The sequence below is a fragment of the Bos javanicus genome, chromosome 8, assembly GCF_032452875.1.
Source record: "Bos javanicus breed banteng chromosome 8, ARS-OSU_banteng_1.0, whole genome shotgun sequence".
NCBI classification, from domain to species: domain Eukaryota; kingdom Metazoa; phylum Chordata; class Mammalia; order Artiodactyla; family Bovidae; genus Bos; species Bos javanicus.
This window is the reverse complement of record NC_083875.1, coordinates 102,177,558-102,193,220: the sequence shown is the minus strand read 5'-3', so window position 1 is coordinate 102,193,220 and position 15,663 is coordinate 102,177,558. Positions and strand designations below refer to the sequence as shown.

General features: G+C 41.1%; 1 protein-coding gene across 5 annotated transcripts in view; it reads left to right on the top strand.

Annotated features, from left to right (window-relative positions):
- The window catches only part of SUSD1 (sushi domain containing 1), a 151,016-nt gene that overhangs the window by 41,128 nt on the left and 94,225 nt on the right, over positions 1 to 15,663 (top strand). For all 5 annotated transcript variants that reach the window (XR_009738215.1, XM_061426491.1, XM_061426493.1 and 2 more), the window contains 2 exons: positions 1,746 to 1,898; positions 2,742 to 2,921. Coding sequence is in view for 4 of the 5 variants with exons in the window: in XM_061426491.1 (XP_061282475.1) it covers positions 1,746 to 1,898; positions 2,742 to 2,921 (333 nt within the window). In the remaining variant the exon portion in view is untranslated. The remainder of the gene's footprint in view (positions 1 to 1,745; positions 1,899 to 2,741; positions 2,922 to 15,663) is intronic.

Below are 15,663 nucleotides of genomic sequence, written 5' to 3'. Positions count from 1 at the left end.
AGCCTGGCAGTCCATGGGGTTGCAAAGAGTTGGACTGCTGCTGCTGCTGCTAAGTCGCTTCAGTCGTGTCCGACTCTGTGCAACCCCATAGACGGCAGCCCATCAGGCTTCCCCGTCCCTGGGATTCTCCAGGCAAGAACACTGGAGTGGATTGCCATTTCCTTCTCCAATCCATGAAAGTGAAAAGTGAAACTGAAGTCGCTCAGTCGTTTCCAACTCTAGCGACCCCATGGACTGCAGCCCACCAGGCTCCTCGGTCCATGGGATTTTCCAGGCAAAAGTACTGGAGTGGGGTGCCATTGCCTTCTCCGAAGAGTTGGATAGGACTTAGCAATTGAATAACAACAACAACATCATCAACAATATCAGTTCTTCCAAAACTACACGTCTTTGAAATCCCAGAGTCTGGGAATAACCAGATTTTCTTCAGTCACACGGCCCCTCCTGTCCTCTGTCCCCCTGATAGTTCTGGCAAATGTCCTGGAAAAAGTCCCCTTTTACTTAAGGTACTTTTCTTTCTCTAAGTGAAATTGGTGTGTCTGTGGCTCTGATGGAGTTTCTAAAGCTTTAAATTTTGTTCACTAAGCCAAATCTGAGGGTAAAAACTGCTAACTTGCAGAAAGATTTCTTTTTTTCAGCCTCTGAATGATTGTGTGGTTTTTACTCCTGTACCTGCTACCACTGGCAATCTTCAATCAAAGGGAAAAGTCTGCTAAGAAGCATGTCTTATCCTTCTTGAAGGCTGTTTTAAGCACTTCTGGTCTTGGTAAAATTAGTGAGACCCTTCTAAGTGGCTTCTTTTCTTCTTGCTTTATGCTCATGAAACATTTTTCACTCTGGTCTAAGCTGTTTTGTATTAGGAGTTCTTCAGATATTTTAACATTAAGTTGATGCCAGCCTTATTTTATAGTAATTTAATTTTTAGCATACTTTTTTGGGTTCATTTTGTTGGTTTGTCAAGAGAGTTGGTAATAGTTTTTGGCTTTTATAAGTTTTCAGAACACATTGACAAATATTTATTGAGCACCTCTTGGTGCCTATGATATGAAGGACACAGCAGAAGAACTCTTAAGGAGTACAACAAATTTGTGATACAGTTACAAACAAATGCATCTGCTTAAAAGTGTAGATTGAGAGTGTGAGAAGTGGCTATCAGGAAGAATGGATAAAGAAGATGTGCCACATATACACAATGGAATATTACTCAGCTGTTAAAAAGAACAAAATAATGCCATTTGCAGCAACATGGGTGGATCTAGAGATTGTCACAATGAGTGAAGTAAGTCAGACAGAAAAGGAGAAATAGCATACAACATCCTGTATATGTGGAATCTAAAAAAAGTGATGTAAATGAACTTACGAAACAGAGACTCACAAACTTTGAGAATAATCTTATGGTTGCTGGGGGGTAGGGAAAGGGATAGTTTGGGAGTTTGGGATGGACATGTACACACTGCTATTTTTAAAACGGATAACCTACAAGGACCTACTATCTAGTTTAGGGAACTCTGCTCAGTGTTATGTGGCAGCCTGGATGGGAGGGGAGTTGAGGGAGAATGGATACAAGTATATGTATGGGCGAGTCCCTTCTCTATTCACTTGAAACTATCGCAATATTGATACTTGGCTTTACCTCAATACAAAATAAAAAGTTAAATCCCCCACCACAAAGAAGAAATGGCTGTCACAATGTCCAACCCTTTTCTCCTTTTTGTTTTTCTCTCCCTTCTTGTATGGGTCTCAAGACATAGATGAGTGTGAGGTTTCCAGCCGGTGCAGGCGTGGAGGACGGTGTGTGAACACTCGTGGGAGCTACGAATGCTACTGTATGGATGGGTACTTGCCAAAAGGTGGGCCTGAGCCTTTCCATCCGACCAGAGATGCCACGTCATGCACAGGTGGGTTCCTGCCAAAGAATGCAGCATCCAAAGGTGAGAGTCTGTTGATGACTCTCCTGCTCTGAGCCTAAGTCTAGGAGTCTGTGTGGAGGATGTTGGTGGGAATTTGTGTTTTGCATATTTATAACCTATAAAATTAAGTAATAGTCATGATAGAGGGGGCTATATTAAAGTTAAAAAAAACTTTAGGGGTTTTTGTAGTTAATAGATATTCAGATATTAACCATTACATTAGATAGTAAACACAGCTAATCTGGTAAGGACCAGCATCTCAAAAGTTACCAAGGAAGTTGAAAGGCTTATATATTTTAGGATATTGTGCAAAACGAAATTTATACTTTGTTGGGCTAGGCGTCTCTCCGTTGTTGTTTAGTCCCTAAGTCATGTCTGACTTTTTTGCAGCCCTGTTGACTGTAGCCCACCAGTCTCCTGTCCGTGGCATTTCCCGGACAAGGATACTGGAGTGGGTTACCATTTCCTTCTTCAGGGGGATCTTCCTGACTCAGGGATCGAACTCACGTCTCCTGCATTGGCCGGTGGGTTCTTTACCCCTGAGTCACCAGGAAAGCCCATAGGCTTGTCTTTAGTTAGTGTAAATTAGCGAGAGTTGATTGCCAGATCCTTTCAGTTTTGTGCTGTTACTTGTGGAAGACCAGATGACTGAATAGAGACACTCAGTGGAAACGTGCCCAAAGTCTTGTAGAAATGAGTCAGTCTATTTTAAAATATGACTCAATTGTGTATGTGTGAGGGAAGAGAGGATAAAGTGAAGATGGAAAAAGATTATGTATTTTGAAAATACACGTTTATGTAGTAACAAGTTTGACGTTAATTTATTTTCAGAAATAGACTGTGGGACCCCTCCTGAGATTCCAGGTGGCTATATCATAGGAAATTATACCTCTAGACTTGGCAGTCAGGTTCATTACGCTTGCAAAGAAGGATTCTTCAGTGACTCAGAAGATACAGCTTCAAGCTGCACAGCCATGGGCACGTGGGAGTCCCCCAAATTAAATTGCCAAGGTGAGTTTTTGCAGAGGTCCAGCTTCCCAGCTTATAGCATCTGGAGGCTGTTTTCTTATTTCTGTCTAAATCTCTTCTTGGGATAATGAATGAATTAAATAAATCCAATAATTTCCTATTGATTCTACTAGGTTTCAGTTGGTTCTCTTGGTATTTAAAGGAATAATATCATCTGCTAATGATGATAATTCCATCTTTCATTTTCCCATGTTTACAATAGTCATGTTTTTCTCTTAACTGACCACTTAGCTAGTGTTTTCAGAGCAAAGGGTTAAGTAGTAGTATTGACTTTGAATTTTCTTTCCTTATTCCTGACTTTCATGGGAGTGGTTTGAGTATTTCATTATCATTCATGATTTTGGCTTTCTGATGTTACCTACATCTAGTTATGCTTTTATGTACCCTGAAAGAGTGCTATGTGCTAAATTCTGTTCTAAGCACTCATTCAGTCCTTACAATATCCCTATGAATGTGTACTATTATTATCGCACTTTACAGATGGAAAAACTGAGGCATGGAAAAGTTAAGTACTTTGAGGTTATTGAACTAGTGATAGAGCTGAAGTTTAAACTCAAAATTCTAGTTTCTGGGGTTGAATGCTTAATCAGTCTGGTATACGCCTGCTTTTGTGATGGTGTTGGTTTCTGGTTTGTTTTCTACTTTTGTCTTTTCATCATGTTACCAGTTTTTGGCTATATATACATGATATTAAGGAAGTATTCATCTATTTCTATTTTACCAGGGTTTGTATTATTTTTATCATGTCTTTTAAGCATGTATTAAGGTGATCATGTATACTTTTCTCCTCAGTTATATGTTGGTTTATATTATTAAATTTCCTAATAATGATCAATGCTAGTTGCTGGAATGGATTCTTCTGGGTCTTTGGTGTTTTATTCTTTCAGTCTGGATTATATTTGCTAAATTGTATCTAAAATTCTTGCATTGATATTCATAAGTAAGATTGGTCTATTTTCTTTTCTATGCTATCTTTGGTGGTATAGTTATTAATGTTATTCTAGATTTTGAGAAAAGAAAGTGAAAGCATTTCCTTCTTTCTATATTCTCTGGAATACAATAAACAGGATTTTTGAAGACTTCATCTGGAAAACCATCTGGATGTGGCACTTGGGGAGAGGTAGTCCTTGGGATATTAAAAAAAAAAAAAAAAAGAATACTTACTGGTCCTGTTTAAGTTCCCTATTCTTTTTGATATTCATTTTGGTAATTTACATGTTCTTAGAAAAATCATCAATTTCAAATTTATTTGCAGAGAGAAGGGTAAGGCACTCACTTACTTTACACTCAGTTACTTTTTTATTTCCTGTAGTTATATGTGTTATAATACTGAAATATTGGAGACAATTTCAAATGTCTATTGATAAAGAAAGAAATTAGTCAAATAAATCATAGCATATACATGAGATGGAATATTCTATAGCTAATCTGTTGAAAAGAATGTTTACTGACATAGGTATATTAATAGTATATTACTGAATTACAAACTATATGAATAATATGCCCTTAATTTTGAAAATTTTCATATATACGTATGTTTATGAAAAAGTTCAGAAAGCTAAACATTAAAACATTAACTGTGCAGAGGAATTCCCTGGTGATCCAGTGGTTAGGACTCTGCACTTCCACTGCAGGGGGCATGGGTTCCATCCCTGGTGGGCGAACCAAGCTCCTGTATTCCATGCTGCTGTGCTTAGTCGCTCAGTCATGTCCAACTCTTTGTGACCCCATGGACTGTAGCCCTCCAGTCTTCTCTGTCAATGGGGATTCTCCAGGCAAGAATACTGGAGTGGGTTGCCATGCCGTCTCCAGGGGATCTTTCCAACCCAGGGATCAAACCCAGGTCTCCCACACTGCAGGCGAATTCTTTACTGTCTGAGTCACCAGGGACGCCCCCTGCATGCCATATGGTGCAGCCAAAACAAAGCAAAACAAACCCGGAAAATGTTATTGAAGGGATTTTTTTTTACGTATTAGACAAAGTAACAAAGTTGTTTCCATTTTGGAAAAGAGAAAATAAAGCAATTTTCATGGAATTTATTGTGTAGCTGAGAAACCTCAGTGATGGGCTTGGCTAAATTAATCCTTTTGATATTCTGATTTGCGATTCAGGCTCTAACGAACTCTGATAATTGTCATCCTGGGGGTTAAGAAATTCTAAAAGTACATTTTAGTTCTCACATTGTCTTTCTGTGGATCAATTAAAATACAGAACTGAGATTAAAATGTGCCATAATGCATGTCAAAGAACTCCCTAGAGATTTACGTAAGAAACTTCATATAAGACAGTTCGTATTACTTTGAAAATCAGTCGTCATCCAGATTATTGAACTGAGAATATAGAAAGTTAATTTAGAGAAGAGTGCTTGTTCCATTCCCCAAAGAACTGTCACTTAGCGGGCCTTCATTTCTTCCTTCCCTCCGGTAATAGCTGTTCCCTGTGCTTGCTGACACCCTCCCCCGCGGCACCACATGGCCACTGGCTTCGCCCTGCTGTGCTTTCTCTCTAAGCTCATGCCTTCATATTTATCCTTCTTCAGTCTTCTATGGGGCTCCAGAATCTGGGCCCTGTGCCAGCCGGCACTGTATTTTTAGTTGAGTGTTATGAAGCCACAGGAATTGGGAATTCCACTGAAAACACTAGCAAACTGTGAACTTGGATGCTGAAGAGCAGGTACTTATGAAAGGAGCAGCTGTGTGGTCCAGATGGCAGCGTGTATGTCTGATGATGGACTTCCCCACCAGAGAAGGTACAGTTGGCGGGTCCTGCTGTTTGCCTTCTCCCAATTACTGGAGGCTCTGCTGCTGCTTTGGTGAGGGGGGATGGAGGGGGGCTGTGACATAAGTTCCCTGTTCAAGCAGTCCTCAGAAGTGGATGATGGAAGGGAAGATGACATCTTCCAAAATAGGTAAGAATTTGTGGAGACGTCCATCACACATTTCCAGCATCTCTCTGGAAAAGGCAATCTCTAGCTTGCATTTCCTTTGTTGTTCAATTTCTAAGTCATGTCTGACTCTCACCCCATGGACTGCAGCACGCCAGGCTTCCCTGTCCTTCACTGTCTCCCAGAGTTTGCTAAATTTGTGTCCATTGAGTTGGTGATGCCATCCAACCACTTCATCCTTTATTGCCCCCTTCTCCTGCCCTCCATCTTTCCCAGCATCAGCGTCTTTTCCAGTGAGTCAGCTCTTCACATTAGGTGGCCAAGGTATTGAAGCTTCAGCTTCAGCATCAGTCCTTCCAACAAATATTTGGGGTTGATTTCCTTAGGATTGACTGATTTGATCTCCTTGCTGTCCTAGGGATTTTCAAGAGTCTTCTCAGCACCACAGTGCTTCGGTGCTCAGCCTTCTTTCTGGTCCAACTCTGACACCTGTATACAACTACTGGTAAAACCATAGCTTTGACTGGACAGACCTTTGCTGGCAAAGTGATATCTCTGCTTTTTAATAGGCTGTCTAGGTTTGTCATAGCTTTTATTTTGCTATTATTATTTTTAATTTTCAGAAAAGGTGCCAGTTGTAAGGGACAGCTTAAAGAATTTGAGTTTTTAAAAATTCAGCCAAGCCAGGAGCAAGGTGAGGGAGTCACTTTAACCACATTATCATTAGCAACAAATCCAGAGTCCAGATCTGACGCTATACTTGATAGATCCTGTGCCTAGGCAAGTCTGGAATCTGGAAGGAGAAAAACCAGGTACACCAGGAACTATTCTATAAGACTGAATTCTTAAGTATCATGTAAGAAAAATGGGTAGAAACTTAGAGAGTTCAGATGGAGAGCCGGGGCGGGTCAAGGATGAGGTGGCATTTGCATTCTTCCGTTTGGGTAGTCTGCTTCCTGTGCAAGTGTCTAGAGACAGTGGTTAGCAGTGTAGGTAGACCAGTTGAGGGTTCTGGGACCATCTAGGTTTGTTCCCATCCTTTTTGGGGCCTTATCTTCCTTTCGGGCTGGGAGTTCTCACCAGAGTGTTTCTGGTACTGAATAGTCCCTTAAGAATCCACTTCTATGCTTGCTTCTCCTTGCTTAAAACTCCTCTAAAAACAGTGAAATGGCCACTACTCCTAGAGTAAGATCCTTACGCCTAATGATGGGTTTTAAAAAAAATATTTGTTTAATTTATCTAGTTGGCTGTATGTGTTCTTAGTTGTGGCATGCAGGATCCAGTTCCCTGAATGGGGATCAAACCCAGACTCCTTGTACTGGGAGCGCAGAGTCTTAGCTGCTAGACCACCAAGGAAGTTCCATAACCATGGATTTTAAAGCCAACACGGGTCTGGTCCTTTTGTGTTTCTGTACGGGTTATGTCTCCCAATATTCTCTCCCAACCAGTATGTCTCTTACCAGCTTCAAGGCCTTTTCTCTCTACTTGAAAGAATTGCCAATCTGCTTTAAAAAATTGTTATTGTGGTAGACCACACATAATATAAAGTTCACCATTTTAGCCGTTTATAAACCATTTATAAACGTACAATTCAGTGGCATAAAGTGCATTCACAGTGTGTGTAACCATCGCTGCTGTCCATTTGCATCATCCAAAACAGAAACTCTATACCCATTAAAAAAGAATCCCCCATTCCTTCTCTCGCTTCTACTTTCTGTCCCTGTGAATTTGTGTTATAGTTACCTCATATGTGTGGACTCATACAATACTTGTCTTTTTATGTCTGGCTTATTTGACTTCACATAATATTTTCAAGGTTCATCCATGTTACAGCATGTATAAAACTTCATTCATTTTTTTCCCTTTTAGTTTCATTGAGATGTAATTAACAAGCATTACTGTATAAATTTAAGGTGTGCAGCATAATGATTTGACTTACATACACCATATCATGAAATGATTGTCACTGTGAATTTAGTGCCGATTCATTGTCACACACAGATACGACATTAAAAAAATAGAAAATGAGGGGAATTCCCTGGTGGTCCAATGGTTAGGACTCTGCACTTTCACTACAGGCGGCCCAGGTTTGATCTCTTGTCGGAAAACTAAGATCTCACAGGTCAGCTAAATAAATACATAGAAGCTACACACTGGATGTTTCCATTAAAAAAAAAAAGAAGTAGAAAAATGAGTTTTTCTCCTTGTGATGAGAACTTTTAGGATTTACTCTCAACAATTTTCATATATAATGTATAGCGGTGTCAATTTATCACTTTGTGCATTTCATCCCAAGTACTTATTTATTTTATAACTGGGAGTTTGTACCTTTTGAAGAACGTCATTCCTTTTTCAGGCTGAATAATTTTCTATTGTACGTACACTCCACATTTTATTTCTTCATTCATCTGTTGAGGGAGGCTAGGTACTTTTTGCACAGCAAGCTCCTTTTCATCTTTCAAGTTTCAGCTTTGATGTCATTTCTGACATCCTGTTGCTTAGGATGTAAGTGTGTTGTTTATTATTATTTTTATGGGACAGACTGATAAAAAATCAGTCTGGGAGGACATCAAGCATGCATCTTCTTCAGTATCATCTCTCTGCCTCCTGGCACAGTGACTGGCATACCTAAGGCCTGTGGAAGCACCCCAGACCTCCCCCAAAAGGTGGCAGAGATGATGGCAGACATAGTGGAATTGGCTTCTGAACCACATCCTGGCTTATCCTGTGGCTGAGCCTTGCCGAAACCCTGGTCTCCTCTTTTCCTGATTCCACATCTTCTTACTCTGTCTTCTGCACCTTCATGCCTGCTTCTCACCTGGCATGACATTTCTGTGCTTTGCTAACCCACAAACAAGGCTCTGGGGCTGACTCTTGGTTTCCCCATCTCCACACATGTGGCCTCCAGGATGGATGGCACAATCCTGTGGGCTGATTGCAGAGGCAGGGTTTCTTCTTTGAGTTGGTTAACAAAGGTGGGACATGGTTTCGCAAGTCTGCTCACAGCTGAACCAGAGCTTGAAGGTTTACAAGGTTTTGCTTAAACACTGTTTCGCTTGCTTTTTAGAAATGCCTTCTGAGGTGGTTACTGTTTTTTTTTTAGTGGAAGTCGCTCAGTCGTGTCCAACTCTTTGCAACCCCATGGACTGTAACCCCATGGTCCGTTGAATTCTCCAGGCCAGAATACTGGAGTGGGTAGAGTTTCTCTGCTCCAGGGGATCTTCCTAACCCAGGGATTGAACCCAGGTTTCCCACATTGTAGGCAGATTCTTTACCACCTGAACCATAAGGGAACTAGTTTGGCTTTATTTCCCATTTCATAAATATTCCATTTACAACTAATAATGGGTATCATTTCCCATTAAGAGCTAGAGCAAGGAAATGACTTACCTTATGTCACCAGCTTAGACATCAAGTTGAAAACCCGAAGCACCTTTCCAGAAGGCAAATTCCATATACAAGCAAGCCTTAGTGAGCCCTGGAGGTGGGAGGCAATGGTGAAAGGCTGGAGGGTTCTAGAAGGAGAGAGACGCTGGGGCAAACTTACCTTCCTGCCCAGTGTGGTCTTGAACCCACCCAGAGGGATGTGTGTTGTTGCTGAGTCAACGCTTCATCTTTTAAGATTTTCTTTGTGGAGCCCAATCTCATCTCTACACAGTTGGGGAGTGTTTGAAAAAGCTTTGGCATAAGCTGGAATACAAATGACTGCCTTCAGGGGAGGAGTGGTGGACAAGTTTCACCGCACTGCTGTCTCTGAATTTTTAGTAGTGTGTGAGGATTCTGGGACTACACCCAGACTTAGCAGGGAAGAGCGCTGAGATCAGCTCCTGACGTCTCTACCTGGGTGAGAGAGGAGGGCGTGGTCACACACTTGGTGTTTAGCATCTGTGTTCCGGGTGATGGGACTTTTTGCTCCTTTGAAACTGATTTTCTGGGTCCTCACTGCATACTGATCTTTTTTTTTTAATTTACTTTTTTTTAAAGTAGTGTTAGTCACTCAGTCGTGTTCGACTCTTTGCGACCTCGTGGACTATAGCCCGCCAGGCTCCTCTCTCCATGGAATTCTCCAGACAAGAATATGGAGTGGGTAGCCATCCCCTCCTCCAAGGGATCTTCCCAACCTTGGGATCGAACCCAGGTCTCCCACATTGCAGGCAGATTCTTGACTGTCTGATCCACCAGGGAAGCCAATTTTTAAAAAAATTATTTAAATTTTAAAAATGTATTTATTTATTTATGACTGGATCTTCGTTGCTGCCTGCAGGCTTTCTCCAGTTGCAGTGAGCAGGAGTTACTCTTCATTGTGGTGCACAGGCTTCTCATTGAGGTGGCTTCTCTTGTTGCAGAGCACAGGCTCTAGGGTGCACAGGCTTCAGTACTTGTGGCATATGGGCTCAGTAGTTGCAGCCTGAGGGCTCTAGAGCACAGGTTCAATAGTTGTGGCATACAGGCTTGGCTGCCCCACAGCACGTGGAATCTTTCTGGACCAGAGATCGAACCCATGTCCCCTGCATTGGCAGGCAGACTCTCAACCACTGGAGCACCAAAGAAGTCTCCCTATTGATCTTTAAAAACTGTCTTGACTTATACTGGCTGCGTGCAACAAATCTCTTGTGTGATCCTTTTGCCAAGTAAATGCCATTAAACATATCACGTACAAATGTTTGGAGTCATGTGAGTATACAAAATGAATAATGACATTGATTATAAGACTCAGGGTGATGAAACATGAACTCTAGAATCAGAAAGTCTTGTGTGAGTTTTGGCTAAGCTGCTCAGTGGTTCCATCACCACCTCTAGACTTCTCCAAACTCCAGCTGCCTTCTGTCGAAGGGGGAGAAATTATTGTCACCCTAGAGTTATTATTACGTTTTAAGGAGATAATGATTAAAAGTGTTTGGCATTGTGCTTGATGCAGAATAGCTGCTGGGTAAGTGTTTGCCATCAGAATATGAGAGTCATAATCTAGACAGGTTTGGCTGGTAATTTTTCTAACAAAAATTCTAGGTCTTTCTGAAACATCCTACTATAAAATGGGAAGGTCTAAAATTTTTTAGCTTTCACTTTACCTTATTTATTGGTTTTTGATCCATGTGTTCTATTTACAGCTAGAACAGTTTTAGTGTTATTTTTTGAAAAAAGATTGTTATGCAGCTAGCTCAAAGCATCAAAAACCATTTCACCTCTACAAGTGGAAGATCTCTATAAGAAATATACTGATAAACTTTTTCATTTTCCTTCCAGCACTCACGCTTTTACCTGCCCTATCACCTCCTCTGATGTTTCTGAAGTTTTCAGATTCTACCTGTTTCCATATTAGACACTATTTGTTGACAGTAAGTGTTTTTATGTGAAATGGAAAAAATTTTTTTTCCCTCCAAATGATCTGTGGTTACAATCTGAAGGATAAGTATTGAGGTTAAAGTTCATGGGAGACTTCAGAATACAAAATCCACTAAAAAGTAATTTTTTTCTTTCTACCATCTTAAGGGCAAGTAGACTTTTTGGTACTAATGAGTTCAGTGACAGCAGTTCATAAGCTGCTTATAAGAATGTGCTTCATGGGATTATGTAACCCTCCCATTTCCCTTGGATGATTGTGATATGATTTTCTGAATTCAAGTTCTCATATTGTGATGTTAAGATTTCAACCCCAGCATCAAATATGTATGTAGTTTAATGCCCAAGTGATTGTGAATTAACTATATTTGGCCAGATTCAGAACATGTCATAAAGTGGGTGAAACTTTGTCATAAGGCTACATTTATATTTCTTACATATAAACTTCACCAGAATTCTGGTTCAAGATGGTGGAGTGTGCTTCATCTTCTCCTGAGAGAGCAGTAAAATCAGAGCTAACTGCTGAAAACTGTTAACAGGAAGATGCTGGAACCCACTAAACTTCACCAAAATTAATGCTCATAATAATATTAATAGCTCACATGACTATAGGGGATATTCTAAATATATAGGATATAGATATAGCTCACAAAGAGCTTACTGTTAAGAGGAGAAGAGAACAGTTTTATAAATGAAGAGTATAGGTATAAGTGCTGAATTATCTGATCTAGAGCATGAATGTAGTGTAGACTCGCATTCACCTACCTGGACTGCTCCGGCCCTTACAACCTATCATGTTACATTAATTTCCACGTGTTACAAAGCTTCTGATTTGATACTGCATGCTGCGTGCTTAGTTGCTCAGTCATGTCTGACTTTTTGCTATGGACTGTAGCCCACAAACCTTCTCCGTCCATGGATTCTCTAGGCAAGAATACTGGAGTGGGTTGCCACGCTCTCCTCCAAGGGATCTTCCCAACCCAGGGACTGAATCCCTGTCTCTTAGTTTCCTGCAATAGTAGGCAGATTCTTTACCACTAGCACCTCCTGGAAAGTCCCTGATTTGGTACTCGGCACAGTAAGGGACTTATTGTTGGGTAAACGTGAAAATTGACTTTAATGTGATTTTCTTTCATTTTCATCCGTGTAGCTGCCCTTTTGCTAGAGTTTTTCATTTAGTAGTTTATTTTTCTGGGAATAAGAAATAATTATTTTTCTGGGAAGAAAAAAGTAAAACAGGTTTTTCTTTTTTTTGGGGGGGGAGTCAATATTAATAAGTAGGTCAATCATTCATTCCCTCAGCATTTGGCAAGATGTCTGCCTCAATTTGTGGACATTATTGGTCATTTTTTTTTCTTTCTCAGCTTGGTACTTATTGGTCTCTAAAACAGTCTTAAATTAAGCCTTATATTACACTGTTATTGCTATCATCAATCACATTATTTGCTGATGTGTATAATAAACAACAGTTATTGCTGATACAGTAAGTTGTTGATTAGATGCCATAAATTGCCTATACCTTTCATCAAACAAATTTCCTTCTGGAACATTTTCTTGGGTAGAATATTAAAGGGTGGATAAGCATTTTTACCTTTAAGATATGAAACAGAGTTACAATATCAGTGTGATCTTTGAAACTGGCATAACAGGTTTTCCCCCAGGGAGACCTATTTTGAAGTTGATTATTTGAATAAAATCACAGATAATAAGATACTAAGGAAAAATTCCCAGCCACATTCATAATTAGATGACTGTATTCCTGCTGCAGATTCAATATAATTACCCAGAGATACGCGTGCTTTAATGAACACCCCTGTGCATATGCAACACAAAATCTGTGCCACTTAGTTTTTTTCTTTCCTTTGGATGTTAACTGTTTTTAAATGGCTTCTTTCCTTGTGACAATGCTAGTTTTATTATCAATTGTAATCTCTGTTGGGTTGAGTTTTGAATATGTCTTAATCAGGGTCACTGGCTTTCTTGGGTCCCATTTGGCCTGAGTAGAAGTGGCAGTGGCCACCATCTCAGCATGATGCCAACATCTATGATGGGCTTATGTTCCAGATAAGACTTGGCCAGACCCAGGGTTAAATATCAGTACCAAGAAAGCTTCAGGGCAAGTACAGTGGCAGGGGAAATCCATTTCCAGCCACTCTCTTGCTATGGTTGAAAGTGAAAGTGAAGTCGCTCAGTCGTGTCCGACTCTTTGCAACCCCATGGACTGTAGCCTATCAGCCTCCGCCGTCCATCAGATTTTCCAGGCAAGAGTGCTGGAGTGGATTGTCATTTCCTTCTCCAGGGGATCTTCCTGACCCAGGAATCGAACCCAGGTCTCCCGCATTGCAGGCAGACGCTTTACCGCCTGAGCCACCGGGGAAGCCCCTTGCTATGGTTAAGTAGAGGGAATTGTCATAGAACCATTGTGGACTGATTGAAATGCTTTTTCATGCAACCTTTTCTTCTGAGGTTTTGGTTAACCTATAAAGTCAGAGCCTAGAGTGAACCCCTTCAGTGTGAGGCTGCCTGGATTGAATGAACCTGGACTTCAGGATCACAAAAACCATGCTTTGAATACTGGCTCTATCTTTTAATAGTGAAGTAACTTTTGAATGTGACTTAAACTCTTCGGACCTCCATTTCTGTATCTGTAACCTACATGAGAATAAGACATTCACCTTGCAGTAGGGTTTTCCATGAGAAATAAATAAGATTGTATATATGGAAGAGACTACCTTATGTTTAGTTGGATTTTGGTGCATGCTACTTTAAAATTATTAAAATTTTTGATTAAAATTATTGCGGTTTAAAAAACATTCCCAGAATTCACCGTTAAAAGAATGATAGTTTTTTGTGGGCCTTTTTCTCAGCTTTCATCTATTTGGTGTTTGGTAGGTGTGAGTTACCTCTGTTAGGTAAAAAATATAGAGGTGATGTGCTCCTGTCTTGTTATCGGTCCTTACAATTTACTAATGTGTTTTTCCTTCCTCCGGGGCTCTGGTCATATCAAAGTAACATTTAGAAAAAGATTTCTTTTTTTTATTTTTGGCTGCGCTGGACCTTGGTTCTGTGCTCGGGCTTTCTCTAGCTGTGGAGAGCGGGGGCTTCTCTCAGTTGCAGTGCGTGGCCTTCTCTTGCTGCGGAGCATGGACTCTAGGGTGTGCGGATTTCGGGAGTCGTGGCACATTAACTTGGCACGTAGGTGCCCCAAGGCACGTGGAATCTTAGTTCCTGAATCAGGTATTCAACCCATGTCTCCTGCATTGACAGGTGGATTCTTAACCACTGACTACAAAGTAAGCCCTAAAATAATATTTATTGCATCTTGAACAACGATGAAGTAGTAGCAAGCTACCAATGAGCAACTGTTTATTATTTACTGAAACTCCAGTACTTTGGCCACCTCATGTGAAGAGTTGACTCATTGGAAAAGACTCTGATGTTGGGAGGGATTGGGGGCAGGAGGAGAAGGGGACGACAGAGGATGAGATGGCTGGATGGTATCACTGACTCGATGGACATGAGTCTGAGTGAACTCCGGGAGTTGGTGATGGATAGGGAGGCCTGGCGTGCTGCGATTCATGGGGTCGCAAAGAGTCGGACACGACTGAGCGACTGATCTGATCTGAAAACGTGCAAATGTAAGTAGGCATTGTGAGGATGCAAGAGATTATAAGACAAAGCTTCTTTCCTTTAGGAACTGTTCATGTATTTGGGAAGACATAGTCATAAAAGAACCCCACTAAATCCTCAAGCAGGATATAAAGGTCAAATGAACCGTATAAACATTCTTTTAACAAATTATTTATTTAGTATATTTTTGGCTGCGCTGGGTCTCTGTTGTGGGCCTGTGGGCTTTCTGCAGTTGCAGCAAGCAGCGGCTACTCTCTTGTTACGGTGCCCTGGCTTCTCATGGCTGTGGCTTCTCTTGTCGTAGAGCACGGGCTCTAGGGCCCTGGCCTTCAGAAGTTGCTCTTGCAGAACTCAGTAGTTGCGACACACAGGCTCTCGAGCACAGGCTCAGGAACTGTGGCACACAGGCTTAGTCGCCCCATGACATGTGGGATCTTAGTTCCTGGACCAGGGATTGAACCCATGTCCCCTGCATTGGCAGGCGAATTCTTAAAAAATCACTGGGCCACCAAGGAAGACCCAGATAAATAATTATCCTTGTTTCTACTTCTTCTCTCATTCTCACATCTAATCTGTCACCAGGAATCTTATTTTGCTTCCTGTATACACCTAGAATCCATCCCATTCTCTCCATCTCCGTCATGACCTTTCAAGTGCATCTAAGACCTCATCTCTCTCTCTTGGACTTCTGCTCTAGACCCTGACTCACCTCTCCTTTTATTCCTGTTCTCTACCCAACATTCAAAATGGTCTTTTAGAAGTCTAAGTCAGATAATCTCATTCCCTTGCTCAAAGCCCTCGCATGGCACTCAGCTGCTTTTTCATAAGCTCCAAGCTCTTTCCTAAGGCTTACAAGGCCCTCTGTGACC